The following is a 16,002-nucleotide window of genomic DNA, read 5'->3' as shown; positions in this document are numbered from 1 at the left end:
ACATACTCCCTTGTGACCAAAGGTGGATGTTCCATGGGGGCAAGGTCATTTCTTCTGAGGATTGGTGACTCTCCGGAGACCTTTCAATCGACTAAGCAATTCTGTAATGAAGTCCTAGAATGAGAATTGGATGAAGAAGGATGTCAGTTCCAGCACTCACCAGCCCAGAGTTTGCTATGGCACTTGCATTATTCCCACATTTGCCTTCATGCTGAGCAAAAATCAGAATTTTAGCTTAGGAAAGGAGACCTTAAGCATGGATGAGAAGGATCTAAAAGCCCTTCTATTTCCCTTCCCCTGTCTCCCTCTGCAGCAGCCATACTTTTTCATCAGGAGCCAGCCTCCCCTTTCTTCATCCCAGATATCTGCTTTTTCCACCTTGAGATGACCTCAAGATGCTGTTGTCCTCTGTTAGGTTCCACTGCTTCCTGTTGCCACCATTACCTCCTGCCCACTTCTGCAGCCCTCCCAGTCTAGGGCAAAGCAAGTTGTCCCTCTTGTAGAACCTGTAAAGCTCCATGTTGTGCATTGCAAACCATCTCGAAACCATGCCAATTCTACAAGGAAGTGGCTGGCAGAGAAGAGGTGGAGCAAAACACACATAGGACTAATGATGACCTGGAGCAGGGGCTGAGGGCAGGCAGAGCAGATAGTTCAGCAGTTAATGGAGATAAACCCCTAACTACTTTGCTGACACAGCCAAGGACTATGAACTAAACTGGACCGTCTGGTTATTCCAAGCAGAAGTTAATGTGACTAGAGCAAATTTTACACTTTGCACGACAATGTAACATCACCATAATGGAGTGTGCAACCTTTCTTCACCAAAAGACAGAGCTACGTGTCCTTGTAATTAGGCAAGGTCACTGGAAGTACTGCAGCTTACCATTTGTGCTGTGAGGAAGCACAGCTTCCTCTCTTGGGTGATCAGAGGTTGCCTGCCAGAGCATACTCTGGAAGTAAATGCCTAGGATCATACGTACCTTTTCAGTCAGTCCCTTCAGAGGAAACCAGTTTATTTCCTCTTTCCGCCAATAGGCTGCTGTGATCTTGCAAGGGGACTGGATTCAAGATCTCCAGGGTGAAAGTACATAGATTTGCTAACCTGACAGCAGTATTTGTAGTTAGCAAGTACCATGCTCTCCACAACACACTTTCAGGGCTCATCAAGCAGTAGAGCAAACTCCAGTTATATCTCTGGGAATGTGGGGTTCTTACCTAAAATCTGAAATTTCCCTGTTGCCAGCCTTGTCTGCTGAATCCTTGCGAGCAGACTTTCTGTAATGATTGCTACAGCAAAGTTAAATTTCAGTGATAGTTGTGTATCCACCTCATTTTCTGTATGTTCATCACTGTGCAGCTACATAAGCTTGACAAGATATAGAGACTGATGAATGATGTCCAAGCACATGCAATGCATGTGACTGAAGCAGTGATGGGGGACCCCATTTTGCACAGGTATGCACTACAGCGAAGGCAATTGTTGTGTGGTGAATGCACCACACTGCAAAGTATTGGGTTCCACTCCTTTGGACATTGTGACAGCCTGTGGGAGTTCTCCAACTCTCTGACTCAAAACCAGTACTTGTAACCTTCACATGGGAAGAAAACCAAACTTGAAAAACTGACTTTTATAGCTACTACTCAACAATTACCTGCCTAATCCAATCTGAGGGCCATCCTACGTTCTTGTCACTCGTAACAGTAGAGTGGTTTAAGCTAAGAATGTGTTTAGTTAACAATGTGCAAGATGGTTACGTGAGCTGTAATCCCTGTCTATGGATTTTCTACACTGAGGTCCAAATAGCAACTCACCTGGGTCAGGTTAGGATGTCCAAAACATGAAATGGACTTTCTTTGGCTATAAAGTGTAATTCTTTATTTGCTTCACTGCTCTGTCCTCAGCTCATCATGTATATGATGTAGATTTACATGTATTTTTCTAACACAGCAGAATAAAGCAGCAAACACTTTCCATTGGGAATTGAACAAATTTGCAGCATTGTGTTAGGCACAGGAATATTGTGGCTATTCAGTGAAGCAGCAACAAAGACACACTCTTCCAGCACAGTATAACATATATATATTGATGATGCTTTACTCACCTCTGTCGGGTTGGAGCACTCATGGAGGATTTCCTAAAAACAAAACCAGGGAGGAGTCATTTCAGTATTCCATGAGTTGATCTGTTCTCCCCTCTCTACAGAAAGGATATATAATCTTACTACATTTGACATACTAAGGCACAGGGAACTGTCATGCAACACTATATAAATACAGGTATACATATAACACTATGTACACATACATGCAACTACTTCTTCTGAATGAAGTCCCAACTTGAAGTCCCAACTTAAAGTCCCCAAGTCCCTCTATCTGACCTGTAGTTTTAATTTCTGTTCTTCATTAGGGACTTCCAGGAGATCTTCAAGGTCAATCTGTGGTTCAGGAGCTGCTGCCTCTGTTTCCTCTCTTAGCTAAAAAGACAAAAACCAACCCATAGTTAATAAACCTTCAAACTTTAAGGACTCTGGAGGCCATCTTTAAAGAAGGGAGCAGCTTCTTCCTCCTCGCTTTAAAGAAGTGAGGAGGAACTAGTTGCATAGAACTTCTGCAAAGGTGAAGTCAAGATACAAGTCATCTCAAAATAAGGAGATGCTTATGAAGAGCACAGATTCCTGTCCCTCTATGGTGTCTGCTACAGCTGCACATCCTGATGCACATGTTCTTCATCTTTTCCCACCTCAACACCTGATACCACTGCTCAGTGGGAAAACCCAGTTGACAGAAATCCAGTGGGCTTTATCTTAGAGAAGTACAATTAATACAAGGAAATTAGGCTAAATACATTCACATAGTTGGGATTTATACTAAGGCTTTTTGCAGTAGTGTAGAGAAAAACAATAAGGCTTTTGAGAGGCCTAACAATAATTTGCCAGCTTTCTGTAATAGGCATGAGAAGGGGTATAATAGTCTCCTTTAATGTAAGAGAAACCCCAAGCTTTGGTGACTGGAGTAATAATCTTGTCATGCGTGGGGGTGTTAGTTGAAACAGTTGTAAACTTGATCACAGATATATTTTAGGTCCACGTGTCCTTATCAGAATGTATAAAAAGCAGGCTGTAGTTTTCAATGAATTTACAAAATAATCTTTGACAATACAACACTAGTGATATTTTAATAGTAATCAGAATAAGGATACTGACTAACAACATAGTACCTGATTGCTGGGTAGCATTTATGGATGTGAATGTAAAACATTGACCAATAAAGGCAATACTTATGGAAAAGAAAGAAACTTGTTCTCTGATACCAAGCCAGAGACGAAGTAGAAAACCTTTGTTCAGCTTTGTAATGCAACTGACCTGATAGTAAATAATAAACCACTTAAATATATTGTACTGCGACCCATACAGCATTTCCTCTTACAAATAATAGTTATAATGTGACTGTTTAGAGCAGGTTTTGATGCAGCCTGACTTTGTCTCTGGCTAAGAAGCTCAATAGGCAAGGAGAGTGAGAAAGAGTCAGAACCTATGGGCTTTTGGGTTCAAGTACGGATGGTGTTATGGCTTCCATGTGCAGGGAATCATCTTGAAAATCAAAATTGTCTCCTGGTTCTTAGTTTTGTTGCAAAAAGCCTGCTGACAGTAAATAGCATAGCATTCAGGTTATCTGTATCAAGAGGCAATACTTGAACTAACCTTGCTGCAATTGAGCCTACAGTGCTGTTCATTCTGACTCTGGAGATGGACTTTTCACCAGGGACTGTAGTGACAGGACAAGGGGCAATGGGTTTAAACTTAAACAGGGGAAGTTTAGATTGGATCTAAGGAAGAAATTCTTTACTGTGAGGGTGGTGAGGCACTGGAATGGGTTGCCCAGGGAGGTTGTGAATGCTCCATCCTTGGCGGTGTTCAAGGCCAGGTTGGATGAGAACCTTGGGTGACATGGTTTAGTGTGAGGTGTCCCTGGCCATGGCAGGGGGGTTGGAACTGGATAATCTTAAGGTCCTTTCCAAGCCTGACTATTCTATGATTCTATACTCTTCCTTTCTAGAAGTGTTTCTTCCAGAAACACAGGTTTCTGGAAGACACTGAGGAACATTGCACTGCCAAGGGCAGGTGGAGCTAAGGAAGAAGCTGAGAAAAAGACAAAAGTAATGGAAATCGATGGATCCAAGGAAGCCCAGACTAGCAGGGCAAACTAAATAGCCTTGCCACAATTAACAGGACCTGGGTCATTACAGGTAATTTACTGTGGGACATGTATTTAATTGAAGAGATCCTGTGTAACCCCCTGTTGTACCCTATTAACAATCTCTGACCTCGCACAGCATCATCTTGTGTAGTCCTTGATAGCAAATTTCTTCAGTTGGCCCAAATATACCAGGAAGTTTGGAAACCTGTTGTGGAGAAGAGGTGCTACAAAGGCAATCTGCTGGCAATCTGTTCCTGTAAGGGCATGGCTGGATTCTGCACTTTTGCCTGCTGGGATTTTGTACTAGGAAAAAAAATATGCCCTTTGGGCAGCTACTTTGAAGACAGTGAACAGCTCCCAATTCTCAGAAAACCAGAAGTGATACATAACCTGACTTGGTTTTCTGGCACCTTTACAAGTGCACATCTGTAGACTTGGGCAAGTAAGTGAAGCACATGGGGATCCTCATCTTGGATCACGTTACCGGTGGTACCAAGTGCTTTCATCTATCTCAGAAAAACCCCACACAAACCCAAATGTCCTCTTTAAAACCACAACAATTTGCCAAAGAACAAGATGTTCTGTTAGTCAAAGCAGCAGCCATTCCCATTGCTTATCTCTGGCAAATCTCAACAGTCAGGTAGCTCAGTACACGTAGCTCTGTACTGAGCTACCAACCAGGTAGATCCAGGGCACAGTCCCTTAAATGCCAGTGCAGGCAGGTCGGCAAGTGATGCCATCACTGGCACTGTTATTTTGAACAGCAATCTCTCACCAGGACAACCACTAGCACCGCACAGACACATTGAATGCTGTCTGTCTGACTAGGTCTAGGTCGTGTATGTTTTCTGCTCCTACATACACTACATTATCATAGAATCAGATTCACAGAATGGTTTGGGTTGGGAAGGACCTTAAAGCTCATCCTGTTCCAAGGCCTGCCATGGGCAGGGACACCTTCCACTAGAGCAGGTTGCTCCAAGCCCCGTCCAACCTGGCCTCTAACACTGCCAGGGATGGGGCAGCCACAGCTTCTTGGGGCACCCTGTGCCAGTGCCTCAGCACCCTCACGAGGAAGAATTTGTGCCTAATGTCTGATGTGGTCCAGCCCTCTGATCATCTTCTTGGCCTCCTCCGGACTTGCTCCAGCTTAATTCATAATGAATTATCAAGGGGCCTAAGAAGCAGCTGAGAATGTGCTACTGTCATTTTATAAGCTATATAAAACAACTGGAAGTTCACAATTAAGTCTTGAAGCGATTATGAGCTTTTATCCTTTGTCATTTTTACTAAACAAGCTGTGTAATTATTCAGGAAGTCTAAGAATGTGAAGTAACAGAACAGGAGCAGTAATATACTCATTTTCAGAGGAGCCATGCATCTGTGACAGAAGGAAGGACCTTTCTCTGCACATCTTTTCTGCTGCATGTTCTTTGCATGTGGTATATATTAAACCAGAAATTAATCGGTTTTCCCTCGCAACATGGCATGAGAACCTGCAATGTTCCCACAAATACCAAATAGGAAACAGTCACACAGAAAAAAGATTATAATAATGATAGTAATGAACAGCAACAGCACCAACAATAATAAAGACAGCCTCAGAGACAGTTCCTGAAGTTGGACTCTTCAGCCGTGGAGCTGACATCATTCCATGGCTCTCAGGCCCAGGAAATCAGCTTGGGCCAGCAAAAGCTTCTCTGTGCCATAGAACCATAGAATGATTTGGGTTGAAGGGACCTTAAAGCTCATCCAGTTCCAACCCCCTGCCACGGGCAGGGACACCTTCCACTAGAGCAGCTTGCTCCCTGGTTGGATGGGGCAGCCACAACTCTGCAGCTACAGGTACAGCATTCTCTAAAGTGTCTCATTCAAACAGCAGCTACGGCTACACTATTGTGACCAAAGGAACAAGGCTACACTAATAACTCTGACCCATCCTGCTTAGCTACTGCTTGCAGCAAAGACAGTCTGTACATGGAGCTCAGCAACAAGCAGCATTCCAGGTCTGTACATCTCTCCAGGTTCTGTGAGCAATAGCTACACCCCCAGCAGGTACAAGACCAGGCAGTTTAGAGCTAGTTGGATTATACTGGTGCAAGCTCCTCTGACTGCAGATACACCAGTCAGTGCTGTAGCAGGTGGCAAAAAGATACCTAATGAAGACTGAAGATGAGGAGCTCCTTCCAGTGAGTCAGAGCAAGCACACTTCTGTCCCAGCACACAGGACATTGGTCCCATTCACCCGATGAGTGAGGGGCTGATCTGCCCCAGCTACTCACCCGGCACTGGTACAGCTCCTGCAGTTGGGTGTTGATCCATTCCTCCAGGTCCAGCCAGCGCTGTAGGTCTTTGCGGTTGTACTTGATGGTTAACTTGCCCAGTTTCCTGTGTGACGATTCCTCCCCAGGTTTCTCTGGTGTCTGGAAAGTCACCCGGGGCAGTGCGCTGGAGTTGCTGGCCATGCTCACCCCTCTGACAGCAGAAACTCCTTCCTGTGGCCTCCTTTTCCCTGTCTCCTTTAACCAGCCCCTCTCTGCAACCAGTGGCCCACAGCACAAGCTAATCCCAGATGCGGAAAGCAGGATGCATTGGTGATCCCAAGGAGAGAGATGGAGGAGAGCACACGACCAGGGCAGCAGCCAGGCTCTGCAGGCAGAGTTACAGCACTGGAGTCTTGGGTTTCACCATGGGCTGTGCTGACAGGAGCAGGGAGGGAGGCAGAGGAGTTGTTGGAACTACATCTGTTGTTAAAAGAAGCCAAGTGAACCAGGGAATTGATGAACCAAGGCTGTTAATATTTAACGCAAGGCAGCTCCAAGAGGTGGGGAAGAAGGAGGTTTTCGATTACTGTTTTCCTACAGGCATAATTTAGGTGCATGTGCAGTTCCAGAGGGCTGATCCATACATAATGCATTGAATCCTGCTGTGTTCAAGCTTCTGCAAACTACTTTGCTGCAGGGTTTAGCTCCCATTGAAATGGTGTATTTGGCATTTTCTGGCTAAAGCACTGGACCCAGCACAGGTAAGAAGTGATCTGGAGTCAGGCAGCTACAGCCACTAGTACTAGGTCAGTGACACTGAAGCCACACTTGGGCTCAGCAGTCCTGCTTGACATCATTCTACAGTCTGTGAATCTATTCCAGCTTTCTCAAAGATTGCTGTAGAGACCCTGGTGGCCTGAATTTGAGGCCATTTGAGCAAGGTGCTTCTGAGAGAAAACAAAATACCTGTGCTCTTCTTCAACAAACCAGTGTTTGACATGATGATACTGGAGGGGAAGGCCTGCCTAGGGACCCAGCACTATCTCGTCCCAAAGAAAGGTACTTACAGTAAATCGGCTCACCTGCTGAAGCATCATAAATGGCTGGTTTACTATGTGTTATCACTGCTGGGTTTACAATCTCTTTCTTACTGGAAGGTGGGTTAAAGGTCTGCAGCATTACTGCCCTACGTGTGAGCAGCAGTGTTCAGAGGAACACAAATCAGGCTGGCTGAGTTTATGGTGTGCCGGAGCACTGCGACACCGGCGTTCCCTCCAGATGCTGTATCACCCAGGCTCCTTATTCATCCATTCCCAGAGCACTGCCCAGGGAGCACATGGAACAGACAAACCAGCTGAGACCCTCCATCATGAAGCATCAACCATCAACCCCAGCCTCATGATCTAAGGTGGAAAAAGCAAGTCTCTGCTGCTGCTGCAAGCTAAGGTACTTCCAGTTTGGAGACCAAGAGCTAGAGAAACCAAAGGAAGAGCAACCAACCCTTCTCCCACTGACAGGTACTGCCAGGCAGCATGGGAATTCTGCAGCGTGGCTGATCTCCTCTGGGCAGGCAAAAGCTTATCTGTACCATAGAGTCATATAATGGTTTGGGTTTGGAAGTGGTACCCAGTTCCCCAGCCAAAGCCCAATTCCTGTGCCCAGAGGGACGGTGGTAGAGCCAGCCAACAACATCTTGTATACAGGGTGATAGAAAATCGGGCAGGGCCATTCCAGCACTTCTCTTCACCCTGCATTTCAGCAAAAAATAAAAGCCTTTTCTGATGGAACATTCCACAAAACACTGATCCTGAAACTTGCTTCCACATCGGTGAGGGATAAAGTGTTAAAGTATACCTGAAACTGATATCATCTCCTCTGCTTTTCATAGAATCATAGAATCACAGAATGGTTTGGGTTGGAAAGGACCTTCAGATCATCCAGTTCCAACCCCCCTGCCATGGGCAGGGACACCTCACACTAAACCATGTCATCCAAAGCTCTGTCCAACCTGGCCTTGAACACCACCAGGGATGGAGCACTCACAACCTCCCTGGGCAACCCATTCCAGTGCCTCACCACCCTCACAGTAAAGAATTTCTTCCTTATATCTAACCTGAACTCTTTTCAGACAGCCTAAAATTCCTATTGAGAGGACAGGTACTAGGTATTTAATTTAAGCAGCTTTACCCACTTTTCCTCACTTGGCTCCCTCTAACCTCACTCCTGACATTGTTGCGAGGGGCCCAGACCATACTCAATGAGTGCAGATTCTTCAGAGATTCTTAAGAGTTAGAAACCTTGCAAACCCCACTGAACACCCTACAGTGTGTTCACAGCTATTGGCTTTTCAAAGGTCAATATCTGACCCAGCATAGGCAGATTTTCACAAGGTAGCTCTGGACCAAAGGACACTGCCAGGAATCAACTTCTCACCTCCCAGCACAAGGGCTCTATTTTGGTGTTCAAGGACTGGTGTTTTTTACCGGGGAAAACAACCTAAGTTTCTTTGGTCCCAAGAAACCATGACAAGCTGTCGTTAAGACCAGAGAAAAAGGACCAGACTTAGAAGAGAAGTTACCTGGCTGACTCTGGTGCGGTTGAGCAGTTCACTTCAACTCTGCGTGAAAGATGGGGTTTGCCCTGTTGATCTTCTACCAGCACAGTTGAACTCACGAAGCACGGGATCCAGAGGTCACAGGATGGGTGTGAGGAAGAGGGAAAAGGGAATATAACCTGCCCTAATGGCTCTTCAAACACTTTGAGCCACTGTTGACTTGTAACCTCACTCGAGCATGAGTAATGCACTGAGATATCACATCTGAAAAGGTCCACGGGCAGACTCACCCCACCATCTCTGTTGACAAAGCAGAGAACAGAACCCAGTGCTTATGCTGCTCTATCAGTGTCACCCTACAGTGGAATAAGATGTTCTGAGGGTGATGTCAGAGGCTTCAGGCAACTGCAAACAAAAATGAGCCCGATTACAGGATGTTCATCATACTGCTTTGGCTTGTATGAGCTTAGTCATGGATTATTTGTAATGAGAAGGTGGCAATATAGGAATAAAGGTTTACAGATAAGGCAGGCCTCCTCCGGTAATAAACTATTTTAATGTATCATTAAAGCAAGAGAAAGAAGCAAAAAGTGTGCAAGATCACTGCCTGAGGGTGCGGTACAAATTCCTTCCTGCACAGGATAGGGTGCCTCATACAGGGTGAGGGGTATTGTCCCCTTTGAGGGAGACAGCATCTTCTATGGGTGCACCAGCCATCTGCCAGTGCTGGTAAGTGCCAGTGGCCACCAAGCAAGAAGAAGCTGTATGATTGCACACTGCTGCACCCCATCCTGTCCTCTTCTTGCTTCGCAGCAGATTCTGGCGGCAAGGGGGCAGAAGGACATTCACCATTGTGTTTGGACATGCACAGTGGGGGGATCTCAGAGATCACGGGCACAGCTTGGAGATGGGATCTTATTTTCAACCTCCTTATCTCTCCTTATAGCCTTGGGCACAGAGCCTGGACCAAAACTGAGGAGTGAGCACACATACTTGAGCAATTAAGTCATCTCATCAGATAACTTGTTTGTTCACCAGAGCTGTGCACATATAAACTCCAATGGGCCTCCTGCTGCAGTTGCTGGTGATCGTGCCCTCTGAAAACCTGCTTATGTAGTGAGTAAAGGGGGTTTAAATGCGGCCAACACGTTCAAGTGCCAGACTGAAACACTGTGCCTCAGTTTCCACGCATGTGACCTGAGGTTGCTGCTCCTCCCTAAGAGGGAGATCTTGCCTCTGAAAAGGAAGGGGATTCCATACTGTGAAGCTGGGCTTTTGTGACTGTCTATGGCTCCAGAGAGGGCCACCAAACCAAGATGAGCATCTGTGCCATAGTACCAAGCAGCTGGGACACAGATCCAGAGAGCAGAGCACAAGTGCATGAGGCAGATCAGTTACACTCCTGTGCTCTTGAAGCTAATAATGTCCATCCCACACCTGTGACCTAAGCTGCTGCTTCTCTTTCTCTGTGAGCTGATGACTCTGGTGTGTGCTCAATAATTCAGCAGGGCCCCAGCTCATCTTTCCAGAGATCCAGGTCGGCCCATTTCCCTTTGAGTACCAGCATAGAGAGGGACGCTTCCCTTCAAGGGAAGCCACTCGCCACCTGGTTTAGAGAATAACCACTTTCCCTGTGGTTGCAAACACGATAGTTAACACGAGTTACACCAGGGAAGACGGCTGAGATGACTGTACCAGCACTGTGCTGACACCACAAGGTGAAGAGGTTCCGCACCCTCCTGTGAGCAGGAACAGGCACAGAAAAGAGTTGTGCAGAACAGAAAACATAGCCAGGACTGGAGATGTAATGAATCCAGAGCCCCAAGCACACACACCCCTCACACCACACACCCCCCCAGTATCTTGACATCCATCATCCACTTCCACAGCAGCGTGGAAACCAAAAAGGCTGCACTGAAACCTAGGCAGAGGAGGGAGCGCACATCTCCTCATGCCTTCAGCTCCTGGAGACTTAAGGAAGCAGTCAGGTGTTTCCAGCTCACAGATTCCCTACCTGAGCAGTGCTGTACCTTCCCCCAGCACACAGACAGGATCCTATCTATTCTTCAGACAGGCATCGGTAATCAGCCTTACTCCTCTCCCCCAACAGTCTCACCTTTCATAAGGCAACGGAAGAGCAGCGAGAAGGAAGAATGGGTAGAGTCAGAGGAAAACACTTCCCAGCTCAGTATTTGACTGATCAGCCCCAAATCACCACCTCAAAAAGCAGACAGGTCTCAGCAACAGAGAGAAGAGGTGAGAGGAGCTCGCCTGCCTGCCCTCCTGCCTCTGTTACTGGCAGACAAGTGAAGTGTGAAGGCTAACGGCTCAGCATCAGCTGAGAAGGGTAAATGGGAACTAGCTGTACTTACTGCTTTGGCACAGCAGGACTAGCGAACCCTGGACTCCCTTGTTATTTAGGCAGTTCTGCTTACCTGTGTCCATCCTCAAACATTTTGTAGGTAGTGGGATCAGTAAGCATCCCATTGAAGAGGAAGCCTCCCTCCCCTTGAATACACGTGTGAAGCTGCCAACATGGATTAGATGCCAAATGGATTATTTGGGGATCTTTGAAAACCTGTCCCTGTTGTTTCACTGCCCTCCCTCTTATGTTGCTTTGCTGTTTCCTACAGAGAGTTTTGCAGCACTAAAAGCATTATCAGTGTTTTCATGTGTTTCAGCAAGTCCTTGAATGGCAGAGTTGGAGACAAGAAGCAGAGGCTGAATAGATGAAGGAGATCCTCCTTGTTTTACAGCTTGCTTTCAATGAAAAGGTTTATTGTGATCCATCACCTTGGAAAGGTGCAACTCCACTTGCAGGGTCTGTACTGCTCACACTGCAGGGAAATCACCATATACAGATCCAGGGCAGAGCAGCCTTTCATGGGAGGTGCTGGCAGCTGGCATGAAGGGCTGAAAGTCTGAAGGTTCCCTGGGATGCAGTCACTGTGGGAAGTGATGGAGGAGAGGCTGTGGAAACCCCGTGGCCCATCCTGTTCCACTGTAAAGAACAGGTCAGGTTGCCTATGGGGACTTCAATAGGAAATGTTAAGCTTATTCTAGTATTTGCAAATTGAAGGTTCTTTGCTTCACATTTCCATATCCATCTCCATGTAAAAGCCTAATATAGACAAGACAAAAATGAAGATACTTTCTTGCTGTGACTCTTTTCCCTTCTTCCTTTTGCAGTGCTCTTGCCTTTCAGGGTTTACCTTGACCAGCAACATGAAAATAAAAGCCAGTGCTATGCAGGACTACAGACAAGAATTCCCCACTGTAACTGCCTTCCCCAAAGCTACCCTTGATGCAACAGGAGTGGCTCTCAGGAGGACTCAGCAGCCTGTCATCCTTTCCCTTGCTTCCACAGGACCGGTTTTAGTCATGGCCCAACGAGGTCCCTCCCGGTCTCCTTCCTGTGCCACATCTTTGTGCCATCACTTGCATCCGGGCCTCGCCCCTCAACCACACCAGGAGGTTTCCCCTGAGGCAAATACAACAAAACCAGCAAGCAAGCAAACCTGTCTCCCAAGCAGTAATAATACACAGAGCGGTTCCCAGGTAAAGCACAGCAGAATGGATTCATCTGCAGCAGCCGGTGGGACAAGCTGTTAGGAAGCCACTGCAGATGGTGATGCCATGGAGCTGGGCTGCACAGCAAAGGGGACCTGAAGCAAGTCTTCCTTATTTTTCTGCCTGTTGGGATCACTTCCTTATGGAAGTTGGGCACCCACCTGCAGATGGGTCTCCATAGCAAACACGGGAAGGCCGGTGACGCAGGCTCCTGCACCGAGTTAGTTACAAGCCATGCGTGTGTGAGAGCTCTTAGAATCTTAGTTAAACATTAACCTGTGGTGTGGTTTACCCCCCTGAGTCACCTCCTCAATGGTTATTGCCAGCCTGAGAGCAGACACGGCTCTCAAGGCTTCTCAAGGACAGACACACGTTAACAATGACTCACTGTTCCACGACCCCTTAAAACCACTCCAAGTCATGGCATTGCACACCCTATTTTCCCTTCATGCTAACATGAATAAAACACAGCTCAGCTGAAGTCGTGAGACGTGATTTGTTTGGCAGGAGATGAGGGCTGTGATGGGATTTCTAGGTTAGGAGGGCAAAGAGTGAGTTACTGAGTTGGAAGGAAAGCTGCTGCAGCAGAGAGGTTCCTGGTAGAAGCTCTTGATCTTGGGATTAATCTTAATTAAAGTTTTAATTACCAAACCTCTCCAGAAGAAACTGGGCATATGTAGACCCTGTGCTACTGGCACAGAGGCGGAATGCATCCCTCCTACAATGAAGGACCAAAGCTGTGATCTTTAAGGTCAATAAATAAGCCAGACCCATCAGCGAAGCAGAAAGAAATGGGACCAATTTATGAATATAGAGAATAGAAGAAGTAAAATCACATACTTAGGGAATTGTCACCAGAATATTTAGCTGGGACTCAGCTGAAAATGGCAGCGAGAATAAGACCAAGATCCATGCTGTTTTATCACATTGTGAGATGACTCTGCAGTGAGCCTATAAATGATACTAGTATGATCCTAAGATCTATTCAGCAACTTTCAGCAGACAGAAGAAGAAATACATGGCAATGGTGATCCATTCTTTAGATTGTGGCATGCAATTCTGTAACACATAATTAATGCTAACAAAAATGGAACTGGAAAATGTAAGAAAATAAAGGCCATTAGGATAACAGAAGGGAAGTGGAGACTCTACCATAGAAGTGATCGAAGGGTCCTGGCTTGCTTGCCCTAGCACACTGAAGACTGAGTTAGGATATGTTTTCACTGAAATAAATACAGCTGAAGATGACAAAAGGAGAGAAGAATTTTGAGATGAAAGGACAAAACTGCACAATGAAACGGAACATAAAGTAACTATAAATGCATTTATGGTGAGCAGCAGAAAACCCTGCAGCAGGACATCAGCACAGCCTCCTGCTGAGAGCAAAAGCTATTAAACCCCCCCACTCTAAAGGACAGGCTTGATCAGCTTATGAAGGGACTTACACCTTCATAAGCAAACCAAAGCAAGGGCCAGAGATGCCAATCAAGGAGTCATCCCAGCTCTGCCTTGGAGGAGTTACCTGGCACAAGCAGAGGAGACATCACGTCCTTCAGGTTCGCAGGAAACCCTTGACAGAGGTTTTGCAACACACCACAACTGCGGAGGCAAACTGGGTCACTGCCAGCTGGACAAAAACACCAAACCAGACTGGTCAGTGTGCATATCCAAGCAAAGGGGATGAGGCCAGCGGCTCCCTGAGCACCGTGGTCCTGTGCTGGGGAGTTGCATTGAGCCTCACTTGGCTCCAGACCACAAAGGCTTGAAGTACTGATCCAGGAAAAGCTCTCTTCCAGGTTCAACACAAGAGAGAGCCCCCAGCAGAGTGCCTCAGACAGTGCAGAATGGAAGGAGGAGGCAGCCTTCATGTGTTTAGAAGCTGTGCAGGGCAGTCTGCAGGCAGGTCCTAAAGACCTGGTGTAGAGACAGGGTCTGAATGGGGAGTGAGAAACACTCCTGCCTCTTCTGACCAAGATCCATATAGCCAATAAGGGAAACGGACGTGGCTCTGCTCCGCAGTTATGCGTGTTTCCTACTGCTCTACCATCTATTTTCATGGTTTATTTTTTATAGCCTTCCATAGCCTGATCAAAGCCATTCCCTTTTCCTAACAGCAATCACAATGTCAGGCTATAGAAAATCATGAGAGGTACTGAAAAGTAATATTCCCGTAACATTACGTTCCCATAGTGTTTGTCTGTGGCAGCCAGGAGAAGGAAACATGTCTCTAAGGACTCAATAAATCCCATCAGGATACACAAGGCTGGATCATCAGCAAGAACTGAAACACTGGACACCAGAATGGTCCCCCAAAGAGCAAAGCCGCTGCTGTTTGATACATAGCTGCTGCTCACCATCTCTTTTCAAAGACACACCACCTGAAACCACCTCACATTTGCTGCTGTTGCTTTAAATGATGCAATATTTCATTACAAAAAATGTCCAAGCACATGACAAGCACTCCCTGCCTTCCTAAGGACTATGGCAGAGGGATAAGAACAGTTTATCCAGGGGCTTTAGGGCTGGTTACAGTCAGAGGCGGGTGGACAACACTGCTGCGTCCGTTGAACTATTAATTTGAGCATGAACCTGCGAGCAGAAGCAGGAGAAGAGAAACTACATGGACGTTATGGCAGGCAGCCTGTGTGCCCGAACAGCACCGTCCTGTGAGGCAGGGGCACTACCAACAGACCACAACTGGTCTGTATGAGATGAAGTCAAATGTTGTTCACCACCTGCGGGTGGCTGCTAAGTTTTCACCGCTGCGGTGGCAGGGCAGGCCCTGGACATGCTACCAAGTGCTTTCACTCCAGAGGAATCTTGTGTCCGAAGAGCAGGGGATTCATGATTTCAACGAGCACAAAACCTCTCACCGCAGAGACGCAGCTGGAATGTGAGTGCCACTGCTGGAGGCAGACTCCCCAGCTCTGGGCGCACCCTAAACATGGGGATGCAGCCAGCACCCGGCCGGTGGGATGCTCACCACGAGTGGGTGCCTACACCTGCGTGCGCACGGCTCCCATGCGACGAATCCTCCGCTCCCTTCACGGAGTGGAAGCCGGTATCAGCCCCGCTCTCCTCCCCTTCCTCTTACGCAACTCAGCTCGCAGGGGAGTGCCTTGGTTTTTTCCCCTCTCCCGGGGATTTGGTTTTCACTTCCTGCGCTCTCCGGCCCTTTGTGTGCGCTGGATGCAGCCGAGGGCACACCTGAGGGGTGAACCACAGCGGGGACGAGGCGGACACCCCGCTCCCAGCATCGGAGCCCAGGTAGGGGACTGAGAGCTTGTACCTGGGGATGTGTTGCAGGGTGGGGGGACGCGTTAACCCCCCTTCTGGACACCGTCCCTCTCAGCTTCACCTCTCTTCTCCCTTCTTTCAGAAAGGGATTAAGGTCTCAAGGTGGTGAGGATCGGG

At 47.1% G+C, this 16,002-nt stretch overlaps 1 protein-coding gene across 1 annotated transcript; it reads right to left on the bottom strand.

The window, feature by feature from the left end:
• Nucleotides 1-45: 45 nt before the first annotated feature.
• Nucleotides 46-7,217, bottom strand: PPP1R14D (protein phosphatase 1 regulatory inhibitor subunit 14D; the record flags this gene model as incomplete). Its single annotated transcript, XM_080618668.1, has 4 exons — nucleotides 6,483-7,217; nucleotides 2,382-2,477; nucleotides 2,106-2,138; nucleotides 46-114 (listed from the first exon to the last, which is right to left on the bottom strand). The coding sequence occupies exons 1-4, from the start codon at nucleotides 6,663-6,665 to the stop codon at nucleotides 46-48; spliced, it is 381 nt and encodes a 126-aa protein (XP_080474794.1). The 5' UTR covers nucleotides 6,666-7,217.
• Nucleotides 7,218-16,002: the final 8,785 nt, after the last annotated feature.

Source organism: Psittacula echo (assembly GCF_963264785.1).
Source record: "Psittacula echo genome assembly, chromosome: 5".
Classification (NCBI taxonomy): Eukaryota; Metazoa; Chordata; class Aves; order Psittaciformes; family Psittacidae; genus Psittacula; species Psittacula echo.
Note: the sequence above shows the minus strand (reverse complement) of the source record. Positions and strands in the feature narration are given on the sequence as shown.